Below are 20,394 nucleotides of genomic sequence, written 5' to 3' on the forward strand. Positions count from 1 at the left end.
TCTAAGATTGGTATATAAATTTCACTTTGCAAGAATAATAGCAATATTAAAAATATTATTATCTAAATTTGAGAAAAAATTATGGTGCAATAAAAAAATTATAAAATTAAAGAAACTAAAATAAAATAAAAACATTAATATTAATTAAAAAAAATAAAAACATTTTCTATTTTAAATAGTATAAAGAAGAAAATCAACATGACTAAAATAAAAACAAATTCTTACAAACTACATATTGAGATAGAACATTGGAAATTCTTAAAACTTAGTAACATTGAAAAGGTTAAAATGAAAAGCTTACAAGCTACCTATTGAGATAAAACATTGGAAATTCCTAAAACTTGATAACATTGAAAAAATTTAAATGAAAAGCATCTTCACTTAGAATCTCACCTCTATATCAACAATAAAACACAATTTCAAAATATTTATTACAAATTATATTAATTTTAGTTTTTTTAACTCATCAAAATTATGGTGAGTTATATACTTTCTTTACCAATTCTAAAACATACCAATATAATTTTAAAACCATTTTTTTTAAACTAAAATTTAATATATCTTAGTAACGATTAATCACCATCATCATTATAATTCATAACTTCACACCTAAAACTGTTTTAACCCAATTTAAATATTTCAAACTAGCATTGTGCAATGATTTTAATTCTATTAACGAACCTCGTAATACATTTCTAATCCATCACTCTATATATTTGGCTTCTCAACAGCTACTAGAACACTACTAAACTAAGTTAAACTAGCATTTGCATCACATGTTGCAAAGGAAACGTCATAAGGCGGGAGCATATGAAAGAATAACATAGAAGATAGAAGAAAAAAATTATGCAAACTTATTTATCTACCGACATTTCTGTGAGAAAAAAAATTGTAGAAAACCTTTAAGAGACATCTACTACTCTTCCATGATTAGTCCATTTAGCCTCATCTCTCTCCCAAGCACTATTCATTTGGTGAATGCATTGAAAAAGCATCCATGACAACCATGGTTTTGGTGGCTTTGAGTTGAGTTGGCATTGATGATAGGAAGAAATTTTGAGGATTTGAAAGAAAGATTTAATACTCTCAATATGTTTCATTGGGGATGAACTTTCTCATACTATAAGGTTTGTAGGTACATACCCTCCATATGGGTATTGTCCAAAATTGAATGCAACATGTTGCCCCTTATGCCACCTAGATTATTGTAGTTAAGATCCTTGCTAGATCTTCCTTTGCCTCCAACTTTGGCCACCTGCCACCTAGATTGTTGTAGTTAATACCCTTGCTAAATCATCCTTTGTCTCCACCTTTAGCCACCACGACGCATGCAATAATATATAGAAAGAGTATTCCCATATTGTTGTGGAGAAATCCAATTCTGAGTAAAGAGGGCATGTGGTTGGGTGCATTCTAGAAGAAATTAGGAAGGGGCTACTTTCTAAAAAAGTGGATTGAAGATAAAGCACCGTTACAGAAGGTGCATGTGGAAATTTTTTATTCTTGTAATATGTTTTGTGTTGAGTTTGCAAATATGAAAGATCAAGTCTGCAAATGTTTTTTATTAATATGAATAATTCCAAAAGATCAATGACCAATAGGAAATTGCGTTATGAACATTGTATGTAGTTTGTGCACAGATTCCAACATTATGAATGATGGGAAAATTGCAATGGGTAGTTATTTATGAGGCTTTTCATTCATCGGGTATTGACAGAGAATGTAATATGAAAGTCAAGACATGTCTTTACTATCTCAAATTAAACCACATTCCTTGCAATCAAATCTCCATCCATGTCAAAGAATCTTTTTTTTCAAATGGAGATGCACTTAACTCCATGGAGTATTTGTCCAATGTATAAATGAACATATGTATTAATGTATTAATGAAGACATGTATAAGATGAAATCTCATAATCATTTATCCTAATCATCAATAATGGGTTTAAGTCATTGGTCCCTTATCACTTGATCCTAGGAGTGTTCGAATTCATCTCATCTATTCACACTTAATAGATTAATGATAATTCTTTTACATCACGTATCCCTTATCTCATGAAGGATACTTTTGTGACATTAAAAGTTTTCCTATTTTAAATTAGTTATAAATTCTATTGTAAATTAGTTATAGTGTCTAAGATGATGAAATGTCAAGTATGCAAATGTTTTTTATTATGATGAAGAATTCCAAAAGATCAGTGACCAATAAGAAATTGCGTGATGAACATTGCATATAGTTTGTGCACAGATCCCAACATTATGAACAATGGGAATGGCAATGGGTGGTTATTTATGGGCTTTTGATTCATCGAGTATTGATGGAGAATGTAATATGAAAGTCAAGTCATGTTTTTAGTATCTCAAATTAAACCACATTCCTTGCAATCAAATCTCCATCCATGTCAAAGCACCTTTTTTTTCAAATGGAGATGCACTTAACTCCATGGATTATTTTTCCGGTGTGCATTAATGTATTAATGTATTAATTAAGACATGTATAAGATGAAATCTCATAATCATTTATCCTAATCATCAATAGTTCGTTTAAGTCATTGGTCCCTTATCACTTGATTCTAGGAGTGTTCAAATTCATCTCACCTATTCACACTTGATTATCATTGGTGGGTCCCATTGTGTCCATTAATAGCTTTCCTCATTAAATGGTATTAAAGTAGTTTATTATATGCTTGAAATTACCTCTCAGATTCATATATTATAGAATCATACCATTGATAGGTTTGGAGACATTGGGCCTAGGATTACTCATTTTTTCTACCTCTCCCAAGTTGTTGTGGGGTATATCATTACTATTTGAAAACTATTTTGGCACTATTATTGGTGCTAGATATTGTGACATAGGTCCACATTATATCTGGTCATCAATATGATCTGTTTTAAGACATTTCTTCATTTTTCTCTCTTTTACTGAGAATGGGCATGCCTACATGGATTTGTTTTAAGACATTTCTTCATTTTTCTCTCTTTTACTGAGAATGGGCATGCCTACATGGATTTTTCTCTTTTTTACTGAGAATGGGTATGCCTACCTCAGAGAGCACTTATAGGTCTTTGATCCAATTAATGTTTATATATGCCACTCTACTCACCATGAATTTCTTAGTCTAAGCCTTTGATCTAATTTATATATCTAATTGTTTGATGACTAGTTGTAGGTAGTTATAGGTATTTGATCCAATAAATGTTTACATATGCCACTCTACTCACCATGAATTTATATATATATATATATATATATATATATATATATATATATATATATATATATATATATATATATATATATATATATATATATATATATAATTGGTTGATGACTAGTTGTAGGCACTTCTAGGTCTTTGATCTAATAAAAGTTTACATATGCCACTCTACTTCCATGAATTTATGAATTTCTTAATCTATTTTAGCCATGAGTTCATTTTATGACCTTATATATTAGCATACATATGTTATAATTATATTTTCCACCATAGGTATTGCAAAGAATTTACTACATGAGGCTAAAATTAGATAATTGAGTAATTTCTCATAATTATTTTAGAATGGAGTAATTATTGTATCACAATTTCATATGAAAAAAATCATAATTAGAAAAACTCATAATTTTCATACGAAATTAAAATATAAATAAATAAATAAAAATTAAAACTTCATAATTAGAAAACTCATAATTGAAAATACATTCGTTGATAATTGATAATTGAGGGAAGGGAAACGATCCATTGCAACTTACACAAAATATGATAATTGAGCATAGAAAATATCTAGGAATTTATTATATTTTCTTTATTTTTTATTTATATTTCAATTTTATTATATTCACAAATTTATTTTTCCAATCAATTATCTTGATAACATTCTTTTTACTTTATACTTAACACCCTCTAAGTGCAACATTGTACGCTATATTTAGATATGATGATGTGTAAATTCTCTTTTCTTTAAAAATTACTTAATCTAAAAAGTAGTTTTTATATATTTTAATTTTGAAATTATTTAAAACAAATCCAAGATACCAAAAAATCCAACATACAAATGTAATTTTAAAAAGTATGCATCTTGAATATAACCAATAAACTTGCATTTGAAATGGACACAAAGCTCAAATAAATCTATCCGAGGATGCCCAAAAGCCCAAGGTAAAAGCTGAGATAAATCTATGCGAGGGTGCCCCTACATTTATGTGTGTGACATGAAGTGCTCTCACATATTCAGATGTCACGTAAGCTTACGAATATAGTGCAGAGGTGAAAGAATACAATTATGAAGTAAATTGATAATATCATAGCATACAAAAAATTATGTTCGAGTGCACCCCATAGATTTCATGGCGCCCAAGGTAAAAGCTGAGATAAATATATGCGAGGGTGCCCCTACATTTATGTGTGTGACATGAAGTGCTCTCACATATTCAGATGTCACGTAAGCTTACGAATATAGCACAGAGGCGAAAGAATACGGTTATGAAGTAAACTGATAATATCATAGCATAGAAAAAATATGTTCGAGTGCACCCCATAGATTTCATGGCTTGTCTAGTAATGAAATGATACCTAAAATTTATAAAGGAAACAAACTTGTGAGAATGTTCCAGCTGCAATAAAAGAATATAAGACTTTTGAATGCCTCAAAGATGCAAAGATAAGTCAAGATCCACAGTTTTTGTACTAATTAGGGTAACCATATGACCAGACGTTGTATTACGCTGTTGAGCATCTTCATTTCTGGCCTTCATTTTAGATGTTCAAAATTAGCATGCATCCTGGATATACATAATAAACTTGCATTTGAAATGGACACAAAGATCAAATAAATCTATCCGAGAATACCCAAAAGCCCAAGGTAAAAGCTGAGATAAATATATGCGAGGGTGCCCCTACATTTATGTGTGGCATGAAGTCCTCTCACATAAGCTTACGAAAATAGCGCAGAGGTGAAAGAATATGGTTATGAAGTAAACTGATAATATCATAGCATAGCAAAAAATATGCACCGTATAGATTTCATGGCTTGTCTGGTAATGAAATGATACCTAAAATTTATAAAGGAAACAAACTTGTGAGAATGTTCGAAACTGCAATAAAAGAATATAAGACTTTGAATGCCTCAAAGATGCAGAGATAAGTCAAGATCCACAGTTTTTGTACTAATTAGGGTAACCATACACATTGTATTATGCTATTGAGTATCTTAGTTTCTGGCCTTCGTTTTAGATGTTCAAAATTAGCACACAGAAACATAATCAAAAGATATGCTACAATCATTTAAAGTTGGATTACATTGAAATTGAAACTTTAATTCCTCATATGTTTTTTCGATTAAAAAAAATAATAATAAAGTGGCATCACAACTCGAACGTACAATGGTTGATTCCCAAAAGTGCATTGCAGTTACACACATTTAAGCCTAAATCCTCTGCTGCGCCTGAAACACAGGCAGTGATGGGATGAAATTTCCACTCTAGATGTTAGAGGAAATGAGCTTAACCCATTCAGAACACAACCACGTATTTCTCGACATATTTTCGTAATATTGTAATAGTAAAAAATATGTTACAAATTTCGGTAATTAAAACAAAATAAGTCGTTACAGACTGATTCTCTAGATCAGTCATCGATTCCCATAAACAGCTTCAAGACTTTCAAGAACATTTCTGGACTTGCAGAGAAAAGATTTAACACTCTAAGGACGCAAATCTTTCATTATCACCCTCCATCTTGAAGCCACAGGAAAAATAGGGCGAAGGCCATCCAGGAGCTCGCCATAACTGAGACTGCGCTCTTCTACGATTGGCTACATTGTTTTCTCCAAGGCCACCATCTTGCCACACATACTCTTAGTGGAGGGCCATTTCTAGGAACTTCTTATCAGTTGTTACCGTCCTTCTAGCAACTTCCGATCAGTTGTTACCGTCGTCTAGCAGAGCTCACACCGAAGAGAACATGTTGCAATTGAGCAAACTTCGCCGCCGAGGGAAGTCGGTAGTTACCCATTAGCCATACTGCCTGTATCTGAACCTTAATACAAGGGGTTAGGTTTAATAACTGTTTTTTCCAACTATTTTAAGATGATCGAATGGCTAAACTTCTTCTAATCGTCTAACCTTTAATCCAATGATCCACAAAGATGACAAGTGGGCAAAAGGAAAGTGTTTTTCATAGGGAAATGCGTAATTAATTATATCAAGAAATCCCATGCTCTGGGTTACAGATAATATGTTTTATATATTAAGACTACTCAATGTTTATGATATTTTTAATGGGTGATGATATTTTTAATGGTGTATATTATTTGGATAAATTTCTAAATATTTCAAATTTTGTAATACTTTATTATTTAAATATATATTAAAAAAAAAAAATTAAGGTTTTTTATATGAAAATATAGTTTTGAAAATAGGGTTTTCTAAACATTCGGTTAATTTACTTTTTTGTATTTTCAATATAATATTATAACTTGGATATAAATTTCCTAATAAATTTATATATATATATAATTATTAATATTTATTAATTAAATTTTAATAATTTTTAATTAATTAAAAAAAATTATTTTTCCCATATTTTATAAACGCCTATCAAATTTAGAAGATAAAAGATTTAAGAAATGTGTTTACTTGTGTTCATAGAAATGAATTTTTTTTTTGATAAGAGACGAACCTTCTATTAATCTGATCAAATTACATAATATATAGAGTGCCCCAGACAGTAGGGGTGGAAAAAAACCAGGGACCAAAGCTCAAAGGGGTTCCTACAAACAGCTCAAAGTGGTTCCTCCTGCATCCACTAGACAGACCCGGAGGCAACAATAAAAATTCCACGAAACCAAATCCTCACTGTTGAATACATAACCCCGATCCAACAGCCAACAATCAAAGGGACCCACAATCGTGCAACAAGCATAACCAATCCTAGCCGTTGAAAGAAAAGTCCTGAACCAATGGCCAGCAGGGATATCACACAGACGAGAAGCACAGAGGTTAACCACGCGATGAGAGTGGTTTTCTCACCTCTTGTTGCCACGTGTTACCCCTGAATGGAATCGCATGTATCTTCCACAATACCATATACTAGCCATGTCTCGTGCGATATACCACATCAGGTTTTTTGGTTTTGTGTTCATGGTTTTGCGAAAAGCCCGGGGCCCATACAGGGACCCACAGTCGACCCTACTGCCCCTTGCACACGAACCCAACCGCAACTCTAAACTGGGTCCAATAAACAGAAACAGGTATGGAACTCTAAGGCGATAAGAACGACCCATCTTAACCATTGAATACATAATCCCGATCCAACGGTCATCGGGGATATCGCATGGATGAGAAGCGTGGAGGTTAGTCGTGTGATGAAAGCAATTTTCTCTCACCTCTCGATGCTGCATGTTATCCACTGAGTGGAATCGCATGCACCTACCAAAATACCAGATACCATCTTAGTCCTGCGCGAAATACCACTTATGGTATTGAGATCATGGTTTCGCGAAAAAGCCGAAACATTCTTGTAGACCTTGTTGAGCCTTCCGCTTGGAGTCGCCAACAGAAACTTGCTAAGCCAAATACACCCAGGTAGTTCGTTCTGTGTCATTGCCTGACTTGAAACCTTCATCATTCATCCAAAAGTTAACAAAATTGTGGAGAGCAACCATATCCCAAAATCGTAGACAAATTAGGTGATATCATCCTCACTCCTATCTCCCAAATCCCTTCGATCAACATTGTTCATCCATAAATCCCAATCTTTGGTTGCTAGGATGAAACAGTCCTCTCGCAGTTTCCCTTCAGGTAACAACTCCCATGCATGTCAAGAATCCCTGTCCTTATTGGCCACACCTTCGTTGGCCAACTAATCTACAAGCATATTTTCCTTCCTTCTAACATGAATAAATCTAATTGTTTTAAGGGTTTTCAAGTGAGAGTGGATACGGTGAAAAATCTGCAGTAGCTTCCACTGCTTTGACACTTTACCTAACGAAGTTCCATTGTGAATCTTCTTGGCTACTCTGATGATTAAATCCGAATCTACTTCAATCATAACATTCTATAAATTTTCCTCCACCAGGATTTCCAAGCATTGATCTGAAGCCAGAAGTTCAGCCATGTTATTGGTAGCATTTTCCAAGTGGCCATGGAAGATGTATTTTGTGTGCCCCTAAGCATCTCTTATAGCACCCCCAAAGCCAGCTTCCCCCGGATTGCCCATAGAAGTTCCATCAATGTTTACTTTGAAGAAGCCCTGAGGAGGGGGCTGCCATCTTCTGGCCCCTATGCTAATTTTTCTCACTTCCTTCCTTATTCCTTAAGGATTTATGGATTGAAGACCAAAATTAAGAATAATAATCTCCTCGTGAGGTAGAGGAGGATTCGTGGGAATTGACCTCAAAAGGCTCTTAACTATTTCTTTAAGCTGTATTAGAATTTGATTGATTATATGCTGGGGTTCGCTAGCTTTATTTGTGAAGATCCGCCTATTGCGTTCTTTCCAAACATTCTAGATAACAAAACCTGGTACTAGCATCCAAGCTTTGTTGATGATCTCATTCTCTGAGAAGTTCTTCCTCCAGTTTTTCAGAGTGTTGGATATGCTGAGATTGTCCTTGTCAGTTTGTTGGAAGCTTGATGCCACCCAGTCCCATACCTTAGCAGAAAAAGAGCAGAGGTTGAGCAGGTGTTCAATCGTTTCCTCATGTGAGCCACATAGGTGACATTTGGAAGGCCCAATGAAACCTTTCTTTAGGAGGTTTTCCCAAGTTAGGATCTTCCTCTAATGCACAAGCCAAATAAATAGCTTTAGTTTCATCCAGTGAGGAGTTTGCCAAAGTTCCTTCCAGACTTTATCAGCATTTACAAAGTTGAATCTCGCGATTGCTTGTTTTGCCTCTTTGAGGTTAAAGTTACCTTTGTTATTCTTCCCCCATCTTAATTGGTCATGTGAGGAGGAAACCAGAATCCGTCTGTGCTTTAAGTCCATAGTGAAAGCCTCTGCCATGGCCTTCAAAGGATTCTCATCACTGTAACTTAGTTCCTTCCACTTCCTCCATTTTTCATTGTTCCTTCCCTGGTCCCAGAAATATTTTACAAATAATAGGCCTTTGCTATATGTGTCTCTCTTGAGGGCTGCCAGGTCAATCCTGTTAACGATGGGTTCCTATTGCCAGCTATCCTCCCACAATCGAACTCGGTGCCCTGCTCATATTTCCCAAAAACAATGCTGCTGAACAAGGATTTTGTTCTCCCAAGCAAGGTTCCATATGTGTGATCCTCTGATTTGTCCTGTCATTCTAATAAGATCCTTTTCCTGCTAGTGCTTGGCGTACTTTTGTTTCCAAAGCTTGGCCCAAAGGGCATTCAGCTCCTTGATCCATTGCCACCAAAGCTTAGCTCCTGAAACTTTACTGAGAGTTTCCGGATCATGTAGCCCCAAGCCACCATGGCTTTTGGGATTGTAGATCTTGTCCCAGGAAACTAAGGCCCACCTTTTTCCTCTCCCCCTCTGCCCCATAGAAAGTCCCTTTGAATATTCCTTATCTGCTGCTTAATACCTTAAGGAGCAGGGATAGCTGCAAACATGAAAATGAGAATGGCTTGCAAGACCGCCTATGTGAGCACAAGTCGCCCTACTAAGTTTAAAGATCTAGATGTCCATTTTCTGGTTTTGTCCTGAAGTTTATTTAAAATTAGTTCCCATATTTTCTTGCTGAGAGGTTTATCAGTAAGAGGAATATCAAGATATTTGGAAGGGAACTGATCCCTTTGAAAACCTAGAATTCTGGTAATGTTTCTTTGTATAGCAATATTTATGTTAAAGAAAAAAACTTTAGACTTATTTTGGCTTACCTCTATGCCTGCTGCCATAGCAAAGTCGTTTAAGATATCTTTGATTGTCCTTGCTTCCCTGACTATGAGTATGCCCTGCAGCATAGTATCATCCACAAATTGTTGATGAGTATTAGCCTCTCCATCTGGGGTGAGCTTGATCCCCTAAATTCGACTTTCAACATTTGCGATTCTGATTGCCCTGCCTAGCCCTTCCATCATGAAGACAAAGAGGAAAGGGGAGAGTGGATCGCCTTGTCTGAGCCCTCTGGAAGGTGTGATTGTGTTTGAAGGGGATCCATTAAGCAGAATGGACAAGCTAGTCATGGTGACTAGTGCCATAACCCATCTTATCCTATTTTGATCAAATCCATATGCTTTCAGAGTAGTTCTGATATAAGACCAGTTGAGTTTGTCATAGGCTTTCGCAATGTCCAACTGAATAATCATGCCTGCTTGCTTGTTGCTTTTGAGAGAATGTACCACCTCATGTGCTTGGATGATGTTGTTGAGAATTTGTCGTCCTTCCACATAGCCTGTTTGCTCTTCCGAGATAAGGGAAGGTAGTAGGGGCTTGAGTCTATTTGCTACCACCTTGGAGATGATTTTATACACCACATTACATAAGGATATGGGTCTAAATCCATCTGGAGTCATAGCATTTTCCTTTAGGGGGATTAAAGATATGAAGGAAGCATTCAGTGCTTTTAGAACCTTTTTTTATTTTCTTGAGTCTTCCACAACTTCAATGATATCCTGCTTGACTGTATCCCAGCAGGATTTGAAGAAGTCAACATTGAATCCATCCAAACCTGGTGCTTTGCCACTTTGCATTTCCTTGATCACCTCACTGACCTCCTCTTCCAAGACTAGCTTATTGAGATTATGGTTTTCCTCTCTAGTGACCATCTTGGGGATATACTGGGTGAACTTATTAATCAACCTAGATCTATCCTCCATTGGCTCCTTTGCAATATTAGAGAAGTGTTGTACTAGATTTGATTCCATGTACTCGTGAGAGATAAGCTCAACACCCTGAGAATCCTTAATCTTTGTGATTGTATTATGTGCCCTATGGGCCATAGTGGATTTGTGGAAGAACTTAGTATTTCTTTCTCCCTCTTTGATCCATTGAATCTTGGATTTCTTTCTCTAGAAAGTTTCCTCTTGTAAGCATCGATTCTCCCATTCTTCCTGCAAAGAATTAGTTAGCTTTTGCCTCTCTTTAGAGAAATGATTTTCAAATCAGGACTTACATAAAAATTTTGCTAGGAAATAAATGAAACTAAACAATATATTTATTTCCTTATATGATTATCTATAATAAGAAAAGAAAAAAGGAGAAAGAAAATTAATGTATACCTAATTCCTTAATTCCTGATTCGAGGTTATATATATATATATATGAATTAAAAGCTTTTACAAAGTTTTATAAAGTAAAAGTTTGTGATATTTTCATATTAACAAATAAATGATTTTAAAATTTTTTTATTTATAAATTTAAAATGTCATTGAATTAAAAAATATATATATCATTAATTCAATTAAACTATAATTACAACTTAATATTTGAAATATAATTGTATAATAATCAATATTAACAATGAGGGGTTAAATTAACACTAAAATAATGCTATATATATATATATATATATATATATATATATATATATATATATATATATATATATATATATATAAATTAAAGATCCAAAATATGAGGCCTTATAGCAGGCCTGTTATTTGTTGCCAAATTAGTGTAATTACATGTTGAGGATTGGTGGAATTTCTTATCCATTTAATATGGAATATTTAATATATCTCCACAATATGGCTCATACCTCTTCCTAGGATCCATTCTTGATCATTCACTTATCAAATGCAAAACCCTCAATACTATACCCTTAATAAATGGTTGTGATATTAGTGGAATTTCTTATCCCTTTAATATGGAATATTTAATGTATCTCCACAATGTGGTTGATACCTCTTCCTAGGATCCATTCTTGATCATTCACCTATAAAATGAAAAACCCTCAATACAGTGCCTTTAATAAATGATTGTGTTTTGCATTATCCACTTTCATATGTCAAAATTATGTTGTTTGATTATCCTCAATAAAATTTGATTACTGTTGAAATGTTGTATTATCATCAAAGGGACACTTCTAAATATAATGTTACTAAAACTTAAATACAAAAGGTTGGTATTGTTGGCTAAACCATAAATGATACTACAAGAAATATTAGAGGTAAATGTGCTCAACATATTGCATGCAAAGTGTAGGAATAGATATTTGAAGTATTAACATCAAGCTTTGAAAGACACCCACACTCCACATTCTACATGTGAAGTGTGGAACACAAGAACATATGGTTCATCTAAGGTAGGCGGTATCCACACTCTGCACAAAACTTCACATGGTGAGCAAATAGAAAAACCCAAAATTTTTCACTTCATATGTGAAATGGAGAATGTGGAGACTAGTTAAAAGGTCTTGAAAAAGTGAGCTTAGGCAATCAAATAATTCTACACTCTACACTTCACATGCACACTACATAATGTGGAAGACATGCCAAAAAATCGCTTATAAAAATGGAATTCTAACAAAAGGTTTAGCATTCCCACTAACATAATGGTGGTACAATTTTATTATCATGGTGATACTAAAAGGTGAGTTTATGAAGTTGTCTATGGAAAAAGGCCTCCCTTTATCACTTTGTAGTTATCAAGCACATACAAATTTTAAGAAGTGGATAACATACTTAAGAAGAGAGTGTCCACTCCTAGTACAGTCAAGGATAAATTTATTTAGGATCGAAATAGAATGAATCTATAGGGAGACGAACATCACTTCAAGCACCATGTTGAAGAATGAGAATAGATGTTTCCTCATTTCCAATCCTCTAAATAAACATCTCTCAAAGATAAGAGCCACCAAAAGCTAGTGGTAAAGTTCTATGGACCTTATTAGATCCTCTAGTGCACTAGACAAGATTCCTATATATGCCTATATATTTCCTCTCTTAGCCCACTTCAATGTCCATGAAGTTTTTCATATGTCTTTTTTAGAGAAGATAGTGGGGCTGAACCACCTAGTTTAGACTAGCCTTCCAAAACTTGAAGTGGAAGGCTCAATTTAGTTACAACTAGAGGCAATATTGGTTAATGAGAGCATCAACTATATCAACACACTTTTTAGGGAGTCCTGATATAGTGGAAGGATACACAATGTGAAGATGTAGTTTGAGAGGTAGTAGTGATTTTACACTAGTTTCCACAACCATAAGCTTGAGAACAACATTTCTTTTGAAATAGGTCGGGTGGATTAGGATTTTGTTATAGCCTTTCCCTAACCTTTCTATTTTGGGGCACTTGGGATTTCGTTAATTAATGAATGAGGGAATTTTCTTTGAATAAATCCAAGTAGTTGATGCGTGGGTGATTAATTAAAATGGTTGTCTTTATTAAATAAGGCTTTTCATGTGATTGGTACTCATTAAGGACTGCTTGCCCATAGATATTGATAAATGAAATGTGAGAAATAAAGTATTTACATAACAACTTAGCAAATATGGCTAAGGGGAGGGGATAAGAAGGGATAGTGTTGGAATTTGAATTACATTTAATTATTATGCCCCCAGAAGACCCATTTGAGTCAATGTGAAAAAATGACTAGTTCGTTAAAAACCATTCAATTAAATGACACACCTTTATGCCTAAACACATAGTTTCTTATATCAATAGGATATCAAGCTTAGTGGAAGCTATCAATCTTTTGAGGGTAGATGTTTTATAGGCACCCCCAATCCCCCTTGAATTAAAAGAGAGGATAATCAAAGAGCACCCTTGGATAGGATTGACTTTAATCTAAGTGCCCTAGTAATATAAGCTTATTTACCTTCCTTGATTTCCCATTTGGATCTCTCCTAAGATTTGTGCAAATTTGACGTCTTACTAGTTGGTTAAACAATAAGAGGGTTCACAAAGCCCCCACTAAAAGATAGAATCATAGCCTAATTCTTCCTAGGCTAGAAAGCATATCTTTTTTCGTTTCTTAAAAATATGAAAGGGAAAAAGAGAGAAATAGAAAAAAAGATAGATGTAAGTACACTAATTTAAAAAATTATAATAATATAATATTAATACTAATATATGATATATTGAATCTATTATTTTAATGTTAATATACCATTACCATTATTATATTAATTTTACAAATTAATATGATATTAATTACGCCGTAAGGCGTTTCCCTTTGGAAAAGACTACCCTGATTGCCACTCTCCACCATTTTTCACCGTTGATCTTTGTGTTAGACGATTGAGGTATTATTCACCGTCCACGTGAGTTTTGCTGGTTACCGTTTTTCATTGGTTATACAGTCTAACGCCTTTTGTTGGGGCTTAACTTCTTGTTTATTTTTAAATTTGAGTTTCCTGAAAATCGGAGGAATCCTCGACAAATTGCACGCCAATAAACTGAAAACAAATGAATTTGAAAAGATGGGGACCGGAGTCGATCACGAGCCTATGACTACAATACGGAAGATTCGCAGCAATTCATCTGAGCCGTGAAAAGATGGGAACCGGAGTCGATCACGAGTCTATGACTGCAATACGGAAGATTCGCAGCAATTCATCTGAGCGGTTCAGAGATCTATTTAAGCCACCCAATGTTCTCCTTCAATTCCCCCCTTCATTTCATTAACATCGTTAGCTTGTTTATGCCCCTCTGTATTACATTTTATTCTGCAAGTACCTGTTTTTTTCTTTCAACATACATCGCCTCCTTTCCTATTGCATTCGCTCTTCTCCCCATATTCAACATATCTGGTATTCTTTAGAGCCAATCTTCTTTGATTCTTCTGAAATTGTCGGAGTTTTATAATTGGAACATAATTATCTTGTTTTGATGCCTTTGATGTGCATATACTTCAGTGTATCGGGATGATAATTTTTTGGTATATGTATTGCAGAGTCATCCATAATGGTGCTGGCTGAGAATCGACTCGTGACAGAGCAGGGCCCTCGATTTGACTGCCTTCTGTTTGGTGAGCATCACACTTCTTTCTTTGGCTTTTAAGTTTTTCCATTTTCAATGGTATTAAGCTAAAGCTGTATGTATTCGTTTCTGATTCCAATCCGCTGTTCTAGATCTGGATGACACATTATATCCCTTAAGCTCCGAACTAGCTGCAGCATGCACCAACAACATCAGAGGTAATCTTGTAGCTAATCTGCCCCTAAAAAATTGTTTAATTTCAGTGTTCTTTTTAAGGAAATGTTAATCTTTAGATTTTAATCTAAACCAGAGTCTGAAATGCAACCTGGAAAGCTTGGAGTTGCATATTTAGATTGCCACCGAATAATTTCTTGGAATTTACGTGAGCTTGTTATATGCATCTCCAACTTTGCAACTTGAAGGTGATCAGACCCAGATTGACTATGGGCTTAGTGTTCATATTCAACACGCCCAATATATTGTCTGTAACTAACGCACTGTTGCACACACAGAGTTGGATCACCCCACCCCTACTGGGGTTGTAGATGCAATTAAGACTTCTCTTAAGCCATTGAGGTAACTTTTGAGGTTTGAATTGTGTGTGTGATCCGTTGTTGTGTGACAGATTATGTGAATCAAAAACTGGGAGTTGAAAAGAGCAGAGTCCCTGACTTGAGCAAGACAGCTGTATAAAACTTATGGGACAACCATGGCCAGACTCAGGGTAAGCATTCAATCCCTATTGTTTCATGTAATTCAACATGGTATTTCAACTTTTAAGGTTGAAATGACTGATTTTTAGCATTGGGAGTCTTCTGTAGCTGATTGCTGAGGAATTCCTTGCATATTTTGACAGTATTCTTTGTTCTACGCAGGCAGTGGGCTATGAATTTGACTATGACAATTACCACAGGTATCTAAGAAATCTTGTATCATCTTCTGGTTGGTAAATTTACAGCTATCTAACGTTTCAACTTTCGACAAAATCAGAGAAAATGCCAGTGATTTGACTTTCATTGTTTAGACTGTTTGGAATACCATTGATTGCTTTTGGCCTTACACGCTATCCTGTTTCACTCACTGGAAACAAACATTTCTTATACAGTTTTGTTCACGGAAGATTGCCATATGAGAATCTTAAACCAGATCCTATGCTGAAGAACTTGTTATGAAGCATGCCTCAGAGGAAAATTGTAAGATCCAAAATCAGAGAAAATGCCAGTGATTTGACTTTCATTGTTCAGACTGTTTGGAATACCATTGATTGCTTTTGGCCTTACACGCTATCCTGTTTCACTCACTGGAAACAAACATTTCTTATACAGTTTTGTTCACGGAAGATTGCCATATGAGAATCTTAAACCAGATCCTATGCTGAAGAACTTGTTATGAAGCATGCCTCAGAGGAAAATTGTAAGATCATATGGATCCCTTCAAATTATTTTTACGATGATATTAAATGAAGTCCTAGGTTTTGTTTGGAAACTTATTAACGTGCTCGTTAACCGCTTGTAATTCTGTTCTGCAAAAACAGATATTTACAAACACTGACAAAGTTCATGCTGCAAAGGTCCTTAACAGGCTGGGATTGGAAGATTGCTTTGAAGGCATAATATGCTTTGAGACACTTAATCCTCTTTCAAATATTACTGAAAGAAATAATGAATGGAATATGCCCGCTAATAACTCTACAATCCCGAAGACATCCATAATTTGCAAGCCCTCAAAAGATGCCATGGAGCAGGCTCTTCGCCTTGCAATCGCTGATCCACAAAAAAGGGTATGGTAACAAAGATTTTGATGGCCATTTTCCTTCAGCTACCCATTTTTTCATGAAAATATTGACTCATCCAGGTACCGTAAAAAGTTTATACCAAATCCCCCTTAGTAAACAAAGAATGATAGCTAACACCTCTGCTTTTGCCCCAGTGTGAGGGTACAGGGGTATCCTATAGCGATACGTTTTCTAAAAATGACCATTCTCGCTAAAATCCCCCAGGGTGAATGACCTAGTTTTCTTTTGAGAAGTTATGTTGCAGTGGTATTTTCACAAGAAAAAGATGCATGTTGCTCTGATCATGTCCCACATACTGCACAATTATCAACTTGTCTCTCAAAACAGTCCTTTTTCAACGAGGAGGATCTACAAAGAGAATATTGTATTCAATCCCAAAACATAAATCTGAAGGTGTGTGACAGAGATGTTTGTTAGTCTGATCACATCCCACATACTGATCAATTATACATCTGTTCCCGAACAGCCCCTTTTCAGTGGAGAGGAGCTACAAAGGGACTGTTGTACGCAATTGTAATCTAGACTCAAACCAATCTGGAAACCTGCAATTCGACATCATCAATTTTTATTTACCTTATGCATATCATTTCAACAACATCTATTGTAAGAGTTTCTATTTAATCTATTGTGTTTCCGTGCAGATTTTCTTTGATCACAGTCCTAGGAAGCGTGCAGACCTCCATACCGTATTGGTAAAGACCATATATGAATTTGACTATGACGATTACCACAGGTATCTAAGAAATCTTGTATCATCTTCTGATTGGTAAATTTACAGCTATCTAACGTTTCAACTTTCGACAAAATCAGAGAAAATGCCAGTGATTTGACTTTCGTTGTTTAGACTGTTTGGAATACCATTGATTGCTTTTGGCCTTACATGTTATCCTGTTTCACTCACTGGAAACAAACATTTCTTATACAGTTTTGTTCACGGAAGATTGCCATATGAGAATCTTAAACCAGATCCTATGCTGAAGAACTTGTTATGAAGCATGCCTCAGAGGAAAATTGTAAGATCATGTGGATCCCTTCAAATTCTTTTTACGATGATATTAAATGAAGTCCTAGGTTTTGTTTGGAAACTTATTAGCGTGCTCGTTAACCGCTTGTAATTCTGTTATGCAAAAACAGATATTTACAAACAGTGACAAAGTTCATGCTGCAAAGGTCCTTAACAGGCTGGGATTGGAAGATTGCTTTGAAGGCATAATATGCTTTGAGACACTTAATCCTTTTTCAAATATTACTGAAAGCAATAATGGATGGAATATGCCTGCTAATAACTCTACAATCCTGAAGACATCCATAATTTGCAAGCCCTAAAAAGATGCCATGGAGCAGGCTCTTCGCCTTGCAATCGCTGATCCACAGAAAAAGGGTATGGTAACAAAGATTTTGATGGCCATTTTCCTTCAGCTACCCATTTTTTCATGAAATGACTGATTTATCCAGGTATCATAAAAAGTTTATACCAAATCCCCCTTAGTAAACAAAGAATGATAGCTAACACCTCTGCTTTTGCCCCAGTGTGAGGGTACAGGGGTATCCTATAGCGATACGTTTTCTAAAAATGACCATTCTGGCTAAAATCCCCAGGGTGAATGACCTAGTTGTCTTTTGAGAAGTTATGTTGCAGTGGTATTTTCACAAGAAAAAGATGCATGTTGCTATGATCATGTCCCACATACTACACAATTATCAACTTGTCTCTGAAAACAATCCTTTTTCAACGAGGAGGATCTACAAAGAGAATATTGTATTCAGTCCCAAAACATAAATCTGAAGGTGTGTGACAGAGATGTTTGTTAGTCTGATCACATGTGTGACAGAGATGTTTGTTAGTCTGATCACATCCCACATACTGATCAATTATACATCTGTTCCCGAACAACCCCTTTTCAGTGGAGAGGAGCTACAAAGGGACTGTTGTACGCAATTGTAATCTAGACTCAAACCAATCTGGCAACCTGCAATTCGACATCATCAATTTTTATTTACCTTATGCATATCATTTCAACAACATCTATTGTAAGAGTTTCTATTTAATCTATTATGTTTCCGTGCAGATTTTCTTTGATGACAGTCCCAGGAAGCGTGCAGGCCTCCATACCGTATTGGTAAAGACCATATATGAATTTGACTATGACGATTACCACAGGTATCTAAGAAATCTTGTATCATCTTCTGGTTGGTAAATTTACAGCTATCTAACGTTTCAACTTTCGACAAAATCAGAGAAAATGCCAGTGATTTGACTTTCATTGTTTAGACTGTTTGGAATACCATTGATTGCTTTTGGCCTTACACGCTATCCTGTTTCACTCACTGGAAACAAACATTTCTTATACAGTTTTGTTCACGGAAGATTTCCATATGAGAATCTTAAACCAGATCCTATGCTGAAGAACTTGTTATGAAGCATGCCTCAGAGAAAAATTGTAAGATCATATGGATCCCTTCAAATTCTTTTTACGATGATATTAAATGAAGTCCTAGGTTTTGTCTGGAAACTTATTAGCGTGCTCGTTAACCGCTTGTAATTTTGTTCTGCAATAAAAGATATTTATAAACAGTGACAAAGTTCATGCTGCAAAGGTCCTTAACAAGCTGGGATTGGAAGATTGCTTTGAAGGCATAATATGCTTTGAGACACTTAATCCTCTTTCAAATATTACTGAAAGCAATAATGAATGGAATATGCCCGCTAATAACTCTACAATCCCGAAGACATCCATAATTTGCAAGCCCTCAAAAGATGCCATGGAGCAGGCTCTTCGCCTTGCAATCGCTGATCCACAAAAAAAGGGTATGGTAACAAAGATTTTGATGGCCATTTTCCTTCAGCTACCCATTTTTTCATGAAAAGATTGACTCATCCAGGTACCGTAAAAAGTTTATACCAAATCCCCCTTAGTAAACAAAGAATGATAGCTAACACCTCTGCTTTTGCCCCAGTGTGAGGGTACAGGGGTATCCTATAGCGATACGTTTTCTAAAAATGACCATTCTGGCTAAAATCCCCCAGGGTGAATGACCTAGTTGTCTTTTGAGAAGTTATGTTGCAGTGGTATTTTCACAAGAAAAAGATGCATGTTGCTCTGATCATGTCCCACATACTGCACAATTATCAACTTGTCTCTGAAAACAGTCCTTTTTCAACGAGGAGGATCTACAAAGAGAATATTGTATTCAGTCCCAAAACATAAATCTGAAGGTGTGTGACAGAGATGTTTGTTAGTCTGATCACATCCCACATACTGATCAATTATACATCTGTTCCCGAACAACCCCTTTTCAGTGGAGAGGAGCTACAAAGGGACTGTTGTACGCAATTGTAATCTAGACTCAAACCAATCTGGCAACCTGCAATTCGACATCATCAATTTTTATTTACCTTATGCATATCATTTCAACAACATCTATTGTAAGAGTTTCTATTTAATCCATTATGTTTCCGTGCAGATTTTCTTTGATGACAGTCCCAGGAAGCGTGCAGGCCTCCATACCGTATTGGTAAAGACCATATAATTGTAAATGGGATATAATGCTTCTGTAAAAATACATAATTGGTTGAATCTTCATCTAATTACGCCGTAAAGACTCCCCTGATTGCCACTCTCCACCGTTGATCTTTGTGTTAGAGATTGAAGTATTATTCACCATCCACGTGAGTTTTGGTGTGTGTTACATGATTCAAATATTATCCACCGTCCACGGGAGTTTTGATTGGTTAGAGTAAAATCGTTTGACAGTGTAACG

At 35.2% G+C, this 20,394-nt stretch overlaps 2 protein-coding genes and 1 long non-coding RNA gene across 3 annotated transcripts; all 3 read left to right on the forward strand.

Annotated features, from left to right (window-relative positions):
• Nucleotides 1–14,648: 14,648 nt before the first annotated feature.
• LOC149219268 (uncharacterized) lies at nt 14,649–15,050 on the forward strand. Its single transcript, XR_016248684.1, has 3 exons — nt 14,649–14,668; nt 14,812–14,886; nt 14,990–15,050. It is a non-coding gene; the product is annotated as an uncharacterized LOC149219268 (long non-coding RNA).
• A 1,182-nt stretch (nt 15,051–16,232) lies between these two features.
• LOC149219269 (uncharacterized) lies at nt 16,233–17,845 on the forward strand. Its single transcript, XM_089386767.1, has 5 exons — nt 16,233–16,250; nt 16,372–16,617; nt 17,274–17,365; nt 17,558–17,617; nt 17,767–17,845. The coding sequence occupies exons 1-5, from the start codon at nt 16,233–16,235 to the stop codon at nt 17,843–17,845; spliced, it is 495 nt and encodes a 164-aa protein (XP_089242893.1).
• A 122-nt stretch (nt 17,846–17,967) lies between these two features.
• On the forward strand, nt 17,968–20,163 carry LOC149219270 (uncharacterized). Its single transcript, XM_089386768.1, has 4 exons — nt 17,968–18,018; nt 18,702–18,793; nt 19,209–19,446; nt 20,098–20,163. Exons 1-4 carry the CDS (start codon nt 17,968–17,970, stop codon nt 20,161–20,163), a joined length of 447 nt encoding a protein of 148 aa, XP_089242894.1.
• Nucleotides 20,164–20,394: the final 231 nt, after the last annotated feature.

Source organism: Pinus tabuliformis, chromosome Q (assembly GCF_031772625.1).
Source record: "Pinus tabuliformis cultivar Carrire ecotype Pingquan chromosome Q, CPIR1, whole genome shotgun sequence".
NCBI lineage: Eukaryota > Viridiplantae > Streptophyta > Pinopsida > Pinales > Pinaceae > Pinus > Pinus tabuliformis.

Coding starts and splice junctions, on each gene's coding strand:
- LOC149219269 (XM_089386767.1), top strand. Junction 16,618..17,273: donor TCGCTGATCCACAAAAAAGG/GTATGGTAACAA, acceptor GTTTCCGTGCAG/ATTTTCTTTGATCACAGTCC. Junction 17,366..17,557: donor GACTATGACGATTACCACAG/GTATCTAAGAAA, acceptor TTTCTTATACAG/TTTTGTTCACGGAAGATTGC.
- LOC149219270 (XM_089386768.1), top strand. CDS start 17,968: ATGGAGCAGGCTCTTCGCCTTGCAATCGCTGATCCACAGAAAAAGGGT. Junction 18,019..18,701: donor ATCCACAGAAAAAGGGTATG/GTAACAAAGATT, acceptor GTTTCCGTGCAG/ATTTTCTTTGATGACAGTCC. Junction 18,794..19,208: donor GACTATGACGATTACCACAG/GTATCTAAGAAA, acceptor ATTTATAAACAG/TGACAAAGTTCATGCTGCAA.